General features: G+C 45.0%; 1 protein-coding gene across 4 annotated transcripts in view; it reads right to left on the reverse strand.

Moving 5' to 3' along the window:
* Window positions 1-654: 654 nt before the first annotated feature.
* Window positions 655-18,852, reverse strand: part of LOC146859062 (claudin-4-like) — a 301,468-nt gene continuing 283,270 nt past the window's right edge. For all 4 annotated transcript variants that reach the window (XM_085649711.1, XM_085649712.1, XM_085649713.1 and 1 more), the window contains exon 2: window positions 655-8,631. In XM_085649711.1, coding sequence (XP_085505837.1) covers window positions 7,964-8,608 — 645 coding nt within the window. In that variant the 5' untranslated portion in view covers window positions 8,609-8,631 and the 3' untranslated portion in view covers window positions 655-7,963. The remainder of the gene's footprint in view (window positions 8,632-18,852) is intronic.

Consider the following 18,852-nt stretch of genomic DNA (forward strand, 5'->3'; position numbering starts at 1 on the left):
TTGGTGTATTACTACATTATACAGTTTCACCAGGCTCCTCGGCGTGCGTAGTCACATCTTCGGTACGGCCCTGGCCCTAGTTTGCCTAGAACAGTTCAAATAATATTTAGACCCAGAGGTGATTGTGACCATACACATATCCTCTTAAAATCCTTTTTTTTAACATTGGCTTCTGACAACTGTACAACCTTCCTGCTTCTGGGAGTTACCTTGTCAACCTCATAGGCATGCTGGTCATGAGAACACATGTGCCTTTTCTCAGCATGACTGCGTATGACGTTTCATCTGAATCAAGAGATCGCTCTGCCTGTGTCATTCTACAGACTTAGGACTGATACTGATCAACACGTTCTTCATAATCGTCTCATAAAAGAACTCTGTTCCCACATTGGTAGAATTGGACATTCTAATAGATGTCATCAGTTCTCATCTATATATTAACAATAACAAGTCTAATGTATGTTGAATTAAATCCCATCCTCCAGAGCCAAGATATACTGTCATTGTTATGTTCAAGCGTATCCCCTTTCTATGATGTGGGATCTATAAGAATGTACAATGAAACTGCTACAAGTTACTTATGAGTAAGATCAGTTTATTTTACACACATCCCTCCCATTCCCACCCAAGCCCAGTTCAACCATGACTCTGGTAGACACAGAAAGGGAATCCTTTATTCATTTTCCACTTTTTTGCTTTTTTATGATCTAATAGAAAGTGTTGGGTAAATAATAATGGAAAATGCAGTATATACAACTTATGGTGATGAGGGAAAATGTAAAGCATTCAACAAAATACAGGCTACTACGAACGAATTGCAGGACATGACATTATTTTTACGATGTTGATTATATTACTAATAAAACATTAATTACATACAATATTAATTCAGACATCAATAATACAGTGATCTGGAAATCTCTCTTTATTTACATGGATGTGAATATTTCAAGGATCTGTTTAATTGCGTAGATAAAAAAGCAAGAATTGCCCTGGTCATGGAAATACCCTGTTTCCCTGTAGAAAAGTGCATAAGTGTAAAGCTTGGAGTTCCACACCTGGTGTACCAAGGGTGGAAAACTACTGGGGGGAAGGGGGGGGGGCAGTAGAGGGAGGACTCATCAGAGATGACAGATACCCTAGGACTGTATTGGGATTTGAGACTAGGCCAAGATGAGTTCTCCATTTGCTTTTCTGCATCTCAGTGTTTTGCTAGACCCAGACCCTTTTCATTTTATTCATGCTTACACTTTTTGTCGCTTTTTCCACCCTCTTTTCCTTTGGCCTGTTTCTAAAAAAAAAAATCTGCACCGCAGGTTTGCCAGGGTGCAGATCAGTGCTTAATTCGAGCCGGTGGTTTCCGGTGCTCGGTACAGGCATTTCATTGTCAACACCAGTGCTTACGACAGTCTGCCACATGGTGGCGCTCTTTGGCTAATATAAAGACAAGTACAACAGTTGGTTATTAATTGAACATACCTTAAAATGGCTATTTCCTGCCTTCCAAGACATTCTTACAGCTTTGGAGGCTCGGAATGGTCAGAATTGTCACACTTGTAGGTCTTCATGGCTAGTGGTGTTGGTTCTGTCATAGGTGGCACTGAGTGGAGCAAGCAGCAGTCGTCTCCTGACGAGGGCCCCAGCGCTTATTGTTTCACAAATCAAGCGCTGGTGCAGATTTATGAATCTCTGCAATTCACAGGGGTACTCCTGGAAAAGCGTAGTGAATTCCTAACTGCTTGTACCTGAAGAGCTTCTGCGTGCACAATTGTACATAGTCTACTTATACACATGCAAAACATGACTGTGCATGAGTGCAACGGCCCCGCCCAAACTCCCCAGGGAGAAACCAAAGCCCCTTCTCCTGCACTCTGCCAATTTTGGGCGTGTTCTCTTTCCCATATCCAGTCTATCATGGCATTTACTCCTTCCTTCGACAGGAGTACATTTACAACAGTTTCGAGTGTGGGAATATAATAGGAAAACTCTCGTGACTGCCCACAAAGAAGTCCCTTCGTGGGTGTTTCTCAATGTGCAGTTTTTCTGCAGAGGAATGCCCATACCCCGCCCTGTGTAGATTTACTCACACGAAAATATATGCGTGAGTAAATCTTTCAGCAAATGTGAAACACCATTTTTGTGAATTTCCACAGTATTTTGTACATAAAAAAGGCTACTTGCTTCTGTATACTGAACTTGAATGAGCAAATAGATTTGCGAATATAAACCCACCTTGTTCTTTCCAACTCCTTCCTTCTTTCTTACTCTCCCTACTACAGCTTATAACCTCGTTCCTCAAGCTTATTAAAAGTTATTATACCCTCCGCTTTCTTCATCTCTCAACCCTCACCTCGCTTTTAATCCCTGATCACGTAGTCCTTTCCCTCCTGCTGTAAATATACACGGTCAGGAATTCCGGAAACTTTTTTTATTCACGTTATTTTTCATCTTTTTTTCCCAGTTCGTGTGTGTTTCTTCTTACTAAATAATTACGAATAAGGTTATAATACAGAGGTGCTTTACTCCCAAATAGCTTATTTATAATTATATATGTATTTCTCTTTTTCAGAAAACGTAAAATAGTACTTGCGTTGCATTGTTTTAATAGGGTGGCAACAAATCTCACATCTGTTGTGTGGATTCACTAAAGCACTTATGAGTAAGGGAGCAGCACTACAGAGGACTCGTTGTCGTGCGTACATGCCTTTGTGAATCGGACTCTCGTAGTAAAGTGCAGAGAGGGCACGCGGCGTTTGATTGTACTCTGTACAGGAACGGTCCCTGAACACTTCCATTCCTCTATTCCTATTACGTTCTTGGGTCAATTCACAAAGGCGTGTGTGTGAGAGAGAGTAAAAGGGCACCACTGGAGCACTGGTGTGTGTTCTTGTGAATAGACCTTCTTGTCTCTGCCACAGCCGGGCGCATCTGGCCTCACCGGCACCTCCTGCCCGTTCAATCCGTAGGAACAGTTTTTAATTCTATAGCTTTGTCCCCTTGCCACCACCATGCTGGTTTAATCTTTGGCTACGTCCGGCTGTTCTGTCTCTCGCACACCAATTCTGAGGTTTCTCTGTCACAGGCCTACTGTTTTATCTTCAGCACTCCCCCTCCCCCTACAGTGTTTCTGGCACAACCCTGTTGTTCTATCTCTAGCACACCCATGCTGAGGTGTCTCTGGCACACCCCCAGTGTTCTGTCTCTAGCACACCCATGCTGAGGTGTCTCTGGCACACCCCTAGTGTTCTGTCTCTAGCACACCCATGCTGAGGTGTCTCTGGCACACCCCTAGTGTTCTGTCTCTAGCACACCCATTCTGTGGTGTCTCTGGCACACCCCCAGTGTTCTGTCTCTAGCACACCCATTCTGAGGTGTCTCTGGCACACCCCTAGTGTTCTGTCTCTAGCACACCCATTCTGAGGTGTCTCTGGCACACCCCTAGTGTTCTGTCTCTAGCACACCCATTCTGAGGTGTCTCTGGCACACCCCTAGTGTTCTGTCTCTAGCACACCCATTCTGAGGTGTCTCTGGCACACCCCTAGTGTTCTGTCTCTAGCACACCCATTCTGAGGTGTCTCTGGCACACCCCTAGTGTTCTGTCTCTAGCACACCCATTCTGAGGTGTCTCTGGCACACCCCTAGTGTTCTGTCTCTAGCACACCCATTCTGAGGTGTCTCTGGCACACCCCCAGTGTTCTGTCTCTAGCACACCCATTCTGAGGTGTCTCTGGCACACCCCTAGTGTTCGGTCTCTAGATCTCCCATGCTGCAGTGATTCCTTCACAGCCCCACTGTTCTGTCTCTTACACTCCCACTCTGCTGTGTTTCTGGCACAAGTCGGTTGTTCTGCTGTTCTGTTTCTAGTGCAACCACTCTTGTGTATCTCTGACACAACCATACTGTTTTATCTCCAGCACACCCGTGCTACGGTGTCTCTAGCACAACCCTACATTTCACTGTCCCTAGAACACACGTTCTGTCTAACGACCATGTGGTGCGAAAGCACCCATCCTGTGAACTGGTGAGGGTCCGGGTGCCCGTGACGGGGTCCATCGGGCCAAGGGAGGCTCCCCAGACCTGGCTGGGAACAGAAGCAGGGACCGGGCCAGGTGGGTGTGTGGCTGGCTAAGTCTTTTCCTTGCGGAAGTAGGAGTTTGGCACTGGCACAACTATGCTGTTCTATCTCTACCACACTATTATTATATGGTAGCCCTGGCACAATCCTAGTGTTCTATCTTTGGTACACCCATGCTCTATATTTATATCACCCGCTCTGCAGTATCTCTAGCACAACTCTACATTTCAGTATCCCTAGAACATCTGTTCTGTCTCTCTGGCACAACCATGCTGTTCTATCTCTACCACACTATTATTATATGGTAGCCCTGGCACAATCCTAGTGTTCTATCTTTGGTACACCCATGTTCTATATTTATATCACCCGCTCTGCAGTATCTCTAGCACAACTCTACATTTCAGTATCCCTAGAACATCCATTCTGTCTCTCTGGCACAACCATGCTGTTCTATCTCTACCACACTTTTATTATATGGTAGCCCTGGCACAATCCTAGTGTTCTATCTTTGGTACACCCATGTTCTATATTTATATCACCTGCTCTGCAGTATCTCTAGCCCAACTCTACATTTCAGTATCCCTAGAACATCCGTTCTGTCTCTCTGGCACAACCATGCTGTTCTATCTCTAGCACACTATTTTTATATGTTAGCCCTGGCACAATCCTAGTGTTACATCTTTAGTACACGCTTGTTCTATATTTATATCACCCGCTCTGCAGTATCTCTAGCACTACCCTACATTTCAGTATCCCTAGAACATCCGTTCTGTCTCTCTGGCACAACCATGCTGTTCTATCTCTACCACACTATTATTAGGCGGTGACTCTGGCACAATCCTAGTGTTATATCTTTAGCAAACCCTTGTTCTATCTTTATATCATCTGCTCTACATTGTCTCTAGCACAGCCCTACATTTCACTAACCCTAGAACAACCGTTCAGTCTCTCTGGCACAATCATTCTGTTCTATCGGAAGCACACTATTATTATGCGGTGACTCTGGCACAATCCTAGTGTTATATTGTTAGCCACCCTTGTTCTATCTTTATATCACCTTCTCTACAGTGTCTCTAGAACAACCTTGACATTCCAATAACTCTAGAACACCCGTTCTTTCTCTCTGGCACAACCATACTGTTCTATCCGAAGCACACTATTATTATGCGGTGCATCTGGCACAATCCTAGTGTTATATCTTTAGCACGCCCTTGTTCTATCTTTATATCACCCGCTCTACAGTGTCTCTAGAACAACCTTTACATTCCACTAACCCTAGAACTCCCATTCTGTCACTGTGGCACAACCATACTGTTCTATCTCTAGCACACTATTATTATGTGGTGACTCTGGCACACTCCGAGTGTTATTTCTTTAGCAGACCCATGTTCTATCTTTATATCACCCACTCTGCAGTGTCTCTAGCACAACCCTACATTTTGCTGTCCTTAGAACACCCGTTCTGTCACTCTGGCGTAACCATACTGTTCTATCGGAAGCAAACTATTATTATGCGGTGACTCTGGCACAATCCTAGTGTTATATCTTTAGCACACCCTTGTTCTATCTTTATATCACCCGCTTTTCAGGGTCTCTAGCACAACCCTACATTTCACTATCCATAGAACACTTGTTTGAAGTGTCTCTGGCACAACCATACTGTTCTATCTCGAGACCGCTATTATTATGTGGTGACTCTGGCACAATCCTAGTGTTCTATCTTTAGCAGAACCATGTTCTATCTTTATATCACCTGTTCTGCAGGGTCCCTAGAACAACCCTAGATTTCACAATCCCTAGAGCACCCGTTCTGTGTCTCTGGCACAACCACGCTGTTCTATCGGAGGCACATTATTTTTATGCGGTGACTCTGGCACAATCCTAGTGTTTTATCTTTGGCACACCCATCTTCTACCTTTATATCACCCGCTCTGCTGGATCTCCTGCACAACCCATTTCACTATTTCTAGAACAACCCGATCTGTAGTGCCGTTGGCACAACCGTATTGTTCTATATCTAACACACCGATAGTAATCTCTTTGAAGGACATCCTTATCTCTGTCTGTGGTACAACCACACCGTTCTGTCCTTGGCACATCTGCATTGTTCTGTCTGTGATATAACCACGCCGTTCTGTCCTTGGCACATCTGCATTGTTCTGTATGTGGCACAGCTGCACCGTTCTGTCTTCCTAATCTGTCTTTGGCACAGTCACAATGTTTTATGTTCATCTCAGCGAGGTGGTTGTACCCTAGAACTAGGGCATGCCTGTCTCTGGCACATTCTTCCTGTCCATCCTTGGGATGGTCAAGGTGCATTATCTTTGGCACATCTCTGTCATGCGCACAGGTGGTTGTGCTGGAAGGTTTTATGTCAGGCAGTCTTTCTATGACCTGACTGCTTCTGTCAGTCATAACATTGGACACCCAGCAGGTCTTTCTCTTCTGCCACCCTGTGGATGTGGCAGGGTTTGCAACAAATGCTTCTTCCTGGTTGAAAGCGCCGCATCCTGCCTCTCTGGTCCTCTGCAGCCCTGCCCAGGTCTGTGCCACCGAAAGAGAGGAGACAATCTGCCCCTTCACAGTCTCTGGCGATGCACAGTGTGGTCTGCACAGGAATCCTGACATTGAACTGACCTTGGCTTGTGACAGATACAGTAATGGATACTCTTAAGGTGGTCCCTGCACGACCCCTTCCAGCCCCTGAATTGTTTGCGCCCACCTTTTTCTGGATTCCCTTTAAAGATTGTTGGGTCAGCACACACCTCTTTCCCTGTGCAACCGAGAGCGCCTGTAAAATACAAAGCACCAGGGATCCTGTCCTTCCATGTGATGCCAGGACAGACCCCGAAGCAAAGCCCCCGCCAGGGCTGGCTGCAGACAGACAGAGGCTGCCCATGTGGTAGCAAAGACAGGGGTGTCACTCGGGTCATACATGATGTGCTGCTGTCTGATATTTGCTGGACTAAGAGAACCCATCCTCACTGTGACTCCGCCACAGCAGCACACACACCTCCCACTCAATCATGTTGTGGATAACGCAAAGTACAACAGTCACACTGGAATACAACCTGCCTGCTCTTGGTTAAATGAAGCATCTGAGCGAGTACAATCAAGGAGAACGGAGCTCGGCTGAGCAGGGGGGGTGTTTGGAGATCTTGGCTCTCACTGTCCATGTGCTTGTCTCCTGAAGCTGGTGCTTGGCTCTGATTTGCCTCGCAGTACATTTGTAATGAAGCATCTTTCGTGCTTAGGCTGCGGGTGGGGACAGCTGAAGGCATCATCTGCTGCAGTCACGAGTAATAAAGGAAGTGAGCAAATGGGGCTGGCACACTGTGGCACCCCACGCCTGGTCTCGAACTCCCCAAGAAGATGTCGAGAGGCGAGGCTCCGGCCTGCCTACTCACCCGGTGGAAACGAGGAAAAAACTGCAGGGAGCATCATGGGATCAAATACCATGGACCCGAAGTGGTGATCATCACAGAGCCTGGAATCAACTCCTTTGATGTCTGCGGCTTGTGGTCTGGTCTTGTCCGTTGCCCAAAATGGGTCCCTGGGATGGAATAATTAACCAGGTGTGTCCAGTTTAAGCCGCAGCCAATCCTAAAAGCTCCTGGTGGCAGGTGTGATGGGTAGGCCTGGTTTTGATACATATGTGCATTAAGAATGTTCTCCTATGCACCATCTTCCCCTGAACTTTGAACCAATGAGGATTGGGCGCGTTAAGAAAGGGGCAGGTGACCATTAATGGTGGGGTGGAGAGCGCGGTCAGCTGCTGGCGCGATGTTAGTTCTGTTGCAAGAATTCCAAGTAAGCAATAGCCATTGCGATAAGCGGGTCCATGCAGCAATCAATGTCTGTGGTTGACTTCTAGTTGGCATCTTGTGATCACACATAGTTCTTCAGCGCGTAGCTCGCTGTGGTAGAAGGCTTCCCTGCTTTGTATGACACAGGGTAAGACTTGCTCTCTTTGGGTGGACAGGAGCAGCAGAGCAGGGCACCCCCAAAGAAGAGCAGGCCAGAAGCCAGCCAGCCTATGTACAAGGAGCCCCCCAGCTCTCGCTTCAAGGCATCGGGAACCAGCGGGTTGTAGAAGTCGCGGATGATGTTATTGGCTGACCACGACACCGGGATGAGGACCAGTACCCCTGCCAGGATGAAGATGCTGCCAGCAGCAATGGAGATTTTGGCTTTGGTGCTTTCTTCATCGACACATTTGGTGCACTCTGCGCCGACAATGGAGACCAGGAGCGCCAGGAAGGCCACCGCGATGGAGACCACCACCAGCGCTCTGGCCGCCTGGAGGTCTGAGGCGAGCTCCAGGAGGGAGTCGTAGATTTTGCATTGCATCTCCCCTGTCGTCTCATACACACAGTTCATCCACAGGCCCTCCCAGAAGACCTGGGCTGTGATGATGTTGGAGCCGATGAAGGCGGTGACCCTCCACATGGGCAGCGCGCAGGTCAGCACGGTGAAGACGAGGCCCAGCACGCCCAGGGCCAGTCCGGTGATCTGCAGGGCCTTCACCGCCATGTTGTGGGATTATCTCTGAACGCCTGAGGAGTGGAAGAAACAACAGGTAGCTGTTAAAGCATGTTTGACACTCGAATGGTCTGTGTAATTTGTTTTAATTTTACATATTTTTATAAAGTATTTGTTCTCAAAAGGCATACGCCATAGAGTTTAATCAAATTGTTCGATGTAAATTTCATTTATAAAATGAACTGTGTGAACAGTCACCAAAACGAACCATTGACAATGACAGTAGGTTATCATTTGCATGTGCACTTACAGACATGGAGCAAACATGCACACAGTGGCACAAATCACACACACAGCACAAAAGCAGCACACATAGGCAGTCGGGGCAGGTGGACGGATTGACAGATCAGTAAGGTAAACTTCGCTTCTCACTGGAGTAATCACTCTCTTGGGCGATGGAATACTCCACTCCGCCTGCCCATTCAGTCCTTGCCTTCTTTGCAAGGATCACTTGTAAGAAACAATACCATACGTACTGCCTGCCCATGTATGACCTCTGAGGCATGCCCTGCACCTCTCTAGGATGTATCTAAAAGTATCTCCATGTGCTCCAAATTAAAAGTATCCAGTGCTGGGCTTTCATTTTACGAATTGTGAAGTGTGTTTGCTCATCCGATAACGAACGCCCACCATGAATTTCCATACACTGAACATTCCTACATACATACCACCACTGACTGACATTCAGCCGCCATATTCCTCGACACTACATCTGCGCATAACCGGACACAGCGTCGTCCGCATATCCGACCTGTCGCTAACTCTCCCCGGCTGTCAATCACAGAGTGGGCTCTCAGCTGATGCTGTCTAGTGACTGTGCACATCTGGAGATAGAGACCTACGAGGAACCGCAGACCTCCTGCTCTACTCTCGTGTCCGCAAAGGGCCAGTAATGCAACCCCTGTCCCCTGAAGAGACTGGCACTGCAAAACTAACAAGCAATGGCAAAGCCAACAGTTTGACGTTTATATGGCCTTGCACCACATGCTTGCAAATGTCAGAGCTTGAGTACTAAGGCAGAGATAAAAGCATCTGCAAGCATGAATGCTAAAAAATAAGCATTGGCAAAGTCATTAGGTCTGCCTCTTTATGTCCTAACATATGTAAAAAGAGGGAACAAATAGCTAAAGAATGTTTGCTTCCTGTATAGAATTCTTGACGGAGATAAACAATTGAAAACGACAAACGGTGCGATACCTGAAGGTACGTTTCTGATGTAAAGTGCATTCCATATGAAGCATTTTCCAAGAGGGTGGAATGATACACCAAACAGCAATCAGCATAGGGTGAGAGGAAAGATACTCCTCTGGGTGGAGCCAAAGCCCTGTCTATGTGTATTTTAAAGAACTGGTAAGAATAAGTCTTGCAGACAGCTGCACTGTTGAGCCAGAATTAAAAAGTGTTGATTTCATTTCCGTAGCATCCATTTTTCAGAGATGCCTTAAATATTTTTTTAATTCCATTTAAAGCTTCATTGACAGCGGACAGAGTACCGGAATAAAGATTTAGTTTATTCCTGCACCACAGTGTAGTCTTCATGAAGTACTTCCATTTGAACAGACCACTGTAAAGGGCCTACAGGCAGAAACCACAAACAACCATACTTTAACTTCTCTAGACAAGAACAAGTGATCCGTGATCTAGGCAATGGCCACATCACTACCATAAAACCAGCAGACAAAGGTGGCGCCATTGTTATAACTTGACTCTTGACTACAGACAAGAGTGCTTCAGACCCTAGATAATGACATTCATTACCAGAAGATACAAAAAGACCCTACAAGATGACTTCAGGGCTCCAGCAAGAAGGCAGTGAGCACATGTTAGTCTGGGCATGTATCACTAAACACGAAGTTGAATATTTACCAACTGATAACCCCTAAACTCCATACTTCTACATTCTTCTGAAGATAAACAGAGAACAACTTCTGTCCCCCGGTGTATTTATTGTCTCTGGAATAGGTCAGCTCTGGAGCTCTTATAAAAATTGATCATTAGTAATCATGCTGTCATCTTACTTGAAGAATACGAAAGACATTCTATGCCTCCTAGACAGTTTAACCCCTTCCCCGCTCATGACGGAACCACTCCGTCATGAGCCACGGTTGCCGTGTGCTCATGACGGAGTGGTTCCGTCATGCCGCGACCGTTGGCGGCCGCTCCTCCCACGCGGCGCTGTTTCCCCGCCTGTGCGGGGGGACAATGCAACTGGGCGGAGTCATGACAGAACCACTCCGTCATGAGCACAGCTCAACCGTGGCTCATGACGGAGTGGCTCCGTCATGAGCACAGTGCCACCGCGCTGCCCCCCCCCCACACCCCCCAGCGCTGCGGCGGAATTCCCACCGCAGCGAAGGGGTTAAAGTTTGACCCCATGAAACATATGCTTATGGGCCTAGATAAAGAGTCCCCATATACTTATATACCATGAGAAGATGCTCTAAGAACTATGAAACTTCTGCAATCCTACATTACAGAATACATACCACCAACCATGGAATGTGCCACTCTAGCATTAAAGATCATTTTCAAAATTGAAGACCAACTATACTTCCAGACCAAGAGCATTTCCATGGGTAGTAGCTTTGCCCCTAGTCTAGCGAATCTGATATGTATGATTTTGGAGTCATCCATATCTACACCTCAAGGAACCCTTTTTATAAACAGGTTCAATTATTGAAATGCGATGTTGCTGTTTGTCTCATCATCTGGCTGGAAAGTGAGGAGAGCAGTCCGACTTTTCTAACCTGGTAAATAATTGTTATCCACACCTCAGGTTCACTGGACAACATAGCAACAAGACATATTTCCTTGGACATCTTGATCTATCTGTTAATTGGTGGGCGCTCCACGGACGTTTAGAAGAAATCTGCAGACAGAACTCTGACTACAATTTAACAGCCATCACCTTAAGGCATTAAAAGAGTACCTTCTTGTAGGATTATTCTTACATCAACGTAGAAAATGCTCAGATTTACACACTTTACGGAACATGCAGATATACTCACAACCCACTTACAACAATACTTTTATCCCATACAAGTGATAATGAGGTCTAAGAAGAGATCAAGAAACAATAATCATCAAGCTCTCTTAGAATCTCATCCTCAACATCCCAAAGACAGATTAGTGTGTGTCAGCATATATTCCAGTTTCTAGAACACCCTCAAGAAACTAATTTAAAACCCTGGCATGTGCATATACCTAGCTCTGGCACATTATCTTTAGAGAAACCTCTAATTGTGTTCAAATGTAACCAGAACCTGAAGGACGTCCTAGTACACACATGCCTTGAAAAAAACAGCAACTATTATCAGAACCCCGCTGTGGGGTTTATCTAAGGTAATAAGACATTACCCTTGTGCTTCTTGTGCAGTGTGCAAACTGACTGAAAAAAATAGTTTTTGATCTCTACTGATAAAGAATAAAATCCAAAAACACATGTCTAGAGATGAACAGCACTACCTGCACAAACTTTAGTGAAATACTACTGCTAATATTCAAGTAAGCGCTAATTGTGAACTGTATTTACCATAATGCAAAGGGGCAAATTCTGCTGGGATGTGAGGCAGTCTGCTCCTATCCCTCTTCTGCAAACTGACTGAACCCTGCACTCAAATAAATTTGGACTTTAAACCTCTGTGGGAATTAGACTCTTTAACAACAACAGCAACGGTGTAATCTATTTGATCACCTGCCCATCACAACAAATATATATTGGTATGACTTGAAGAAAGATTTAGATAAGGATTAAAGATCATAGGTGCAATATAAGATGCAAGCGTTCCACCACTAAACTGACAAACCTACACAGAGACTCTGAGTACGAATTAAGGTGGAACATAATTGACAAGTCCAATTTCAATGACCACCCGAAAGATACATCCAATTTCTTCCACATGAGTAAACAACATTGGATATTTAGACTACATGCTGATGCCACTGGATTAAATGATGATATACCATGGATGTCACTTTCCCAGGCATGTTGATTGCCTTTCAAATATGAGGCTGGTTGATGATAGTCACACATATGTGAACAGTTAACATTTATATACCTAGGGACACACAACATCGGAAGTGACTGGCATCAATGACATCACTGGTTACTCGACCCAAGCAAGACTGTTACACATCTCACGGATATCCAGTTCACGGATACATCTCATAGCTTTTTGACGTTAGACTGACATCTGTATGTATAGTCAGTCATGCCCCTATTCCAAGAATATCAGCACCACCACAAGTGGTGTAGCCTCAGAGGTACATCCATGCTTTTCTACAAATAACATATTGTGTACTGCACACTTGTGATTTAATTAGCATCCTACATGTAGAAATCACATCCACACCACAGAATAATATATTGACTGATGTGTTTATTCAGTTAACCAACACCATATCCAGGGCACAAGTCCTAAAAAAAGAAGTGGGGGGACGCTCGAAGTTAGGTGGTGTCACCGGAAGTGACCTCACAGCCGGAAGTGACGTCACGAGATGGAGTCCCCACTAATTAACAAAGGTTAGAAGGCGATGGGGGCAGGTTCAAAGGGAAAAGGAGAATGTTTACGTTGGAATTAGTCACCGTATTGACACTCAAAGGAGCGGGGAAATTAAAGATGCGCTTGTTCGGTGCGTATTTATTGCCCACAGTAAATTTGCCGGTCTCCGTCTGAAATGCATAAACACATACTGACCTTTTCTAATATACGGCCACGAGAGCCTGTCTGTCATACTGAACGGCTCCATCAACGTGAAACAACTTAAAGAGCTCTGTTCGCCCTCTCTCGACAATAGAAGGTTAGGTTTGGTGAGTGCTGAGCGCGCGCGCAGGCTCGGGTACCGGCTTCATCTTTTGGGCAGGGTGGACGGCGTCCACCCGGTAAAAACCCGGTAAAATAAGTGGGGGGACGCCGTCCACCCACGTGGTACCCCGACTCGAGCCCTGACCATATCCACAGTGACTACGTTTCCCAAGCTTCACAAAGGGCTTATGACAATTGTACACCATGATGTTCTGCTTCATGACATCATCACATTTGGTGGCGCTTGCACAACGTGACTCGCCACACCGACCACTTTTTTTTATTTAATGCTGATGTCTCCTCTAGTGGATGAAAGTACATTTGGTGGGTACATCGGTAATAGAAGTAAGCAGTACAGACAGCACATTCAACCCCACCTAAGCAGGACGGCATGGTGTTGTTTACTTTTTGAAGGTTATAGACTGTAATAAATCCCACAGCAACATGGGGCTGATGTATATATAATGTATGCATATTGTAAATATGGTCCCTTATGTACATTCAGCTATTGTTGTGACAAAAATGTTGGGCTAAAAGCATGTGTGCACACCACTAGAGTGAGATTTTAACTGAACATTTTATTACATTATCATTTACAGGTTATCCGTTTATGTCCTATATTTATCCCTCTATGCAGTGAAGCTAACCCCCGAGCCCTCCATAGAGGTGAGATGCTAAATTCAAACACGATGCGTAAGAGTGTTTGTACAAAGTATGTGATTGGTTTTCGGTGTTCATCTATTAACCTGCACTGTGTTTGTCACAGGAGTGTTTAAAACATATATATTGTGCTTTTAACTAATGTCACTACAAGATATGACCTATGGTAATCCCCTTCCATTTACTTCCTGCTCTATGTTCTCAACCATCTCTCCTCCACATTCTCGCCAAAGTCGGCCACCACCAGCCCGCTAACTGTGCTGTAAATGACGCCTCGCCAACAGGTGCCTTCGAATCCCCCAACTCCTCACAATATCCAAAGGACGACAGGCAATCTGGATGCGCCTTTATTAGCAAATATTTAAGGAGCAGCACAAACACATACAGACACGTTTCGGCAGTAAACTGCCTTTGTCAGTGTAGTATGCGCCATTTTGCTTGAATCGTTTATATATACATGAACGTGAGGACACAGTAACAGTAGCGGTGCGTCCATTGGGGCGTTGGGGCGTAGCCCCCCCCCACCCGCCCACGCCCGCAGCTCCCTCGGCGTCTCTGAACTTAAGTAAACGGACTCAGTTTACTTAAGTTCAGAGACGACGAGGGAGAACTGACAATCATGTCAGTCAGCATGACGTTGGACCGCCCACCCCCTTCAGAGTCTGAAGGGGGTGGGCGGTCCGGCGTCATGTTGACTGACATGCATTGTCAGACCACCAGCCAGGGACAGGCAGCAGTCAGCACAAGTGCGCATGAGTGGGGAAGGTGAGCGAATTTTTCACCCGTGCCCAGTCATGCGCACTTGTGTTTGCAGTGGCTTGCGCATGCCCATTAGGGGCCTCTCGGTCTCCTAATGGGCAGGCGGCGGGCGAAGAATAACCGTGCCGTAAGCCAATCCTGGTGAAGCAGCAGCGCCAGGATTGGCTGAGGGGTTGCACTCCAGTGCTGACGTGCTGTTCCTGTTTGAAGAGGGCAGAGGCGCCAACGCGGACGGTGGACCAGGAGCAGAGGCGGTCAGGTAAGTTTTTTTCTAAATTTTATTCACCCTCGGCCCCTCACCCCCGAGAGTACTGCGGTCTGCGAGCCGCGACTAGGGTCCCCTAGATTGTGTAATCGCGTGACAGCTGTGCCTCTGTAAAACGAAATCCAGCAAACCTATAGGAACGCTTGATACAACAAGATGTTCTCAGAGTAGATGTTGCTGTGAGCAGCGAGATCAAAAAACTGAGTAGAAGATTATTTTCAAAACTGCAGCGGATTTACAGTTCAGTAATAACTAAAAAAAACACTTATTTGTGGAAGAAGTGCTTAATTCAGAGCAGTATCCACCCGCAGAATTCCTTGAACCAAAGGGAGGTATATTGGAGGAAATTCATTGTCAGATGCTGTATTTGCAATTGCTAAGATTTTGAGGACCTTATTACAATTTGGCAGGTTATGGTGGGGTGGTTACCACATGTGGTAAATACCATAACCAATGAAGAGGTATTTACCACATTTGGTAAATAACGCGTATTTCGAGTTTTCCTCTTCAAAATAAGGCAAAACATGCAGTAATGTTGTGATAGCAAACTCTCCAATTCGCTAAATTATAGTTTGTAACCACAAAATGGCTATTTACGATGTACACATCTCATTTTACACATGAGAAATGTTTTCTTCGCTTTACAAAATAGGTTTTGTGACCTGCCTAATTAATATTCCGTAGGCAGGTCGCTCATACTCATACTCATACTCACTCATACTCGCTCGCTCATACTGACAGTATGTCAGTTGCTGTGTCATTTGTCAGGATAAAATTACATCTCAGAGAGAAACCAAAATACCGGTCTGATGGCACACTATGGGGCTCACAGAAATGTATTTGGCATGTTCCTTTATAGGGAGCACTCACTTTTTTCATCTCACTTAAAGACCTGTCTGCACATATTTCTATATGACTGGTTACAGTCAGCAGCTGTGGGTGCTTCCCGAAGTCTGGTTAGAGCATATTTTTCCAAAGTTAATGCTACATGCAGTGCAAGATACCGGGCAAGCATAGATTTTAAAGGGCTAAAGTTGTCATGCAGAACAATATACATATTACAGTAACTGTTCAACAAAAAAATGCAAGAGGATAAGGGGCAGTTTTTAATGTGTTTAATATTTCAAGACTATACGTTCCCACTACTTAATAAGCCTTGCTTTATCGCTGCATTCATTTGCTGTAAAATGCACCATTTGCCAATCTTTTTTTACATTTCTTTCTCAGGAGAGGGACCCTCCCTAGACCCCAGGTTTGTCCATTGAACTTGTTCACATCGCTAACTAGTGTTTTCTATTGGAAAGGGTAAAGCCAAAGCAGTCTTGCTTAGTACCCTAGCCCTCTTCATAAGTCAGACTTGCTTGGCAACCCAGAAATTCTCTAAAATAATGTATGAGTTTTCTTTTATTAATGCCTAGAAGAACTGAATTTTTAGTCCATTTATCACAGAAATAGTGCTGAAAATCGCACCAAAAAGATGCGAATCTAAAAAAAAAAAAATTCGCGGGGGACGATCCCCCGAACCCCCCTGATTGCCGTCGGGCTCGCTCGCTGCGCTCGCTCACATACGTTGATTAGTTCTGCATACGCCCCACCAGTTTCAAATTCCACCAGCCACTCCTGCACAGTAAACATATTAGGCATAAATGTGACAAACTCATGAGTAAAGTGCATTAATGTTCCACAAAGCTCAATAATTGGCAGCACATTATTTTTAAATATCACAAGAAAGAAGAGACAAGGGTTTGAGTCTTCTCTGACTCCCATAACAATATATAAATCTCACACAGCAGAGAAAAACTTCATGGCAAAGATAGTAGTACTATACGTTAGAAACGGGAAAATCAAAAGAATTTTTAATACTGCCCTCACACACTTGGTAGTGTCATGCTTCATCATTGGGCCGCATCATACACCCAGGTGCAGACCAACACACTGGATGGAGCGCAATTTTTTTAGAAGATGAAGGACAGTGGTGAGGGTAGAGTGTAATAAAGAGAGACAAAAACACAAAAGTGTTACTCAAAACATAAAGGAAAATAAATTTTTCTCCTGGAGAAACGGGACCAAGAAAGGTGCAGATATATTTGTAAAACTGCCTAGGTGTTAACCAGTAACTCTTTATTTAGTGTCAACCTCTGGCAGGATTAAAATTATGAATATGGGGTATTCAGGTTTGAATACCCCATATTCATAATTTTAATCCTGCCAGAGGTTGACACTAAATAAAGAGTTACTGGTTAACACCTAGGCAGTTTTACAAATATATCTGCACCTCTCTTGGTCCCGTTTCTCCAGGAGAAAAATTTATTTTCCTTTATGTTTTGAGTAACACTTTTGTGTTTTTGTCTCTCTTTATTACACTCTACCCTCACCACTGTCCTTCATCTTCTAAAAAAATTGCGCTCCATCCAGTGTGTTGGTCTGCACCTGGGTGTATGATGCGGCCCAATGATGAAGCATGACACTACCAAGTGTGTGAGGGCAGTATTAAAAATTCTTTTGATTTTCCCGTTTCTAACGTATAGTACTACTATCTTTGCCATGAAGTTTTTCTCTGCTGTGTGAGATTTATTAACACATTATTTTTGTCAATAATGAAAATAATAGGTCAAAACAAAACCATGTAGTGTTTTACTTTTTATATACTCAATTCACGGCTATAACTTGTCCCGAGCTCTGATAAGTGATCCAAATACAAATAACAACATCAATGGGTACACAGGTTATACAGCTGTGCCAGCTGTCATGTCCCAGTGGGATGATACGGGCGAAGAGGGTAGGTGATCCACTGCGGTCCCCCCACTGGACACAACACCATACTCGGAGGTGTCTGATTGACTCCCCGTACCGGCAGAGGCGATAATCCCGCAATCGGGAGGTCTTCGAATAGCACTACTGGAGCGACTTGATGTAGTGTTTTACTGTGGTAGTTAGCAACTAGCTGCACCATTTAGTGTAGATATATTCAACTTTCACATAGTAGGTCCTGAAGAATTGCCCCGGTATCAAGCAACCATCAGGCAAGAAACATGTTGACCCCATGAGATGAGCATAGCTTCAACTGAACCCCCACGTCAGGGGAGCTGCCACTCTACACGTTTTTAACGAGGTGGATTTCCAACCGGAATAAAAATATTATTTGGAATATCCAACCTTTTTTAACGCACTCACTGCACTTCACTATAGCTACACCTTCACGGGCCACACACCCCCACTTCATCACATGGCTAAGGAACAAAAGATCTCCGACAAAGAGCCCCTTCACGGGTGCCCGTTGGGTATTGCAGCCCCGACCCAACGAGGAGCAGGTCCAGATGATGAAGCATGACACCTAGCTTGCTGGGTGTGTGAGGACCCTAGTTCCACAAGAGCGGGATACCCGTATCCCTCTTCCTCCTTGTACTACCCCACCACCTCCTACCTGTTGGTGGTTGGTCCACGTACCTAAGTAAACTAGGCACCAGTATTAGAGGAACAGCATCCACTTTTGCTTGAATGAAGATAATATTCTTCCTTGTAAGTTTATCTACCTTGTTCTTGGCAATCTCTAGAGTAGTGGTATTATAATCCATGTTTCTAAATCTTTTATCATATCTTTTAGTGTTTTCTTGAAACCATCTCCAGTGCTGTAGATCCTCTTAGCTCTCAGGAGCTCCCCATAGGAGATACTTTTCATAAGTGCAGCGGGGTTAAAACATTATTTGTTACACTGTACATTGTGTCTAGGCCACAACATTTATTAC

The sequence above is a fragment of the Triturus cristatus genome, chromosome 3_2, assembly GCF_964204655.1.
Source record: "Triturus cristatus chromosome 3_2, aTriCri1.1, whole genome shotgun sequence".
Classification (NCBI taxonomy): domain Eukaryota; kingdom Metazoa; phylum Chordata; class Amphibia; order Caudata; family Salamandridae; genus Triturus; species Triturus cristatus.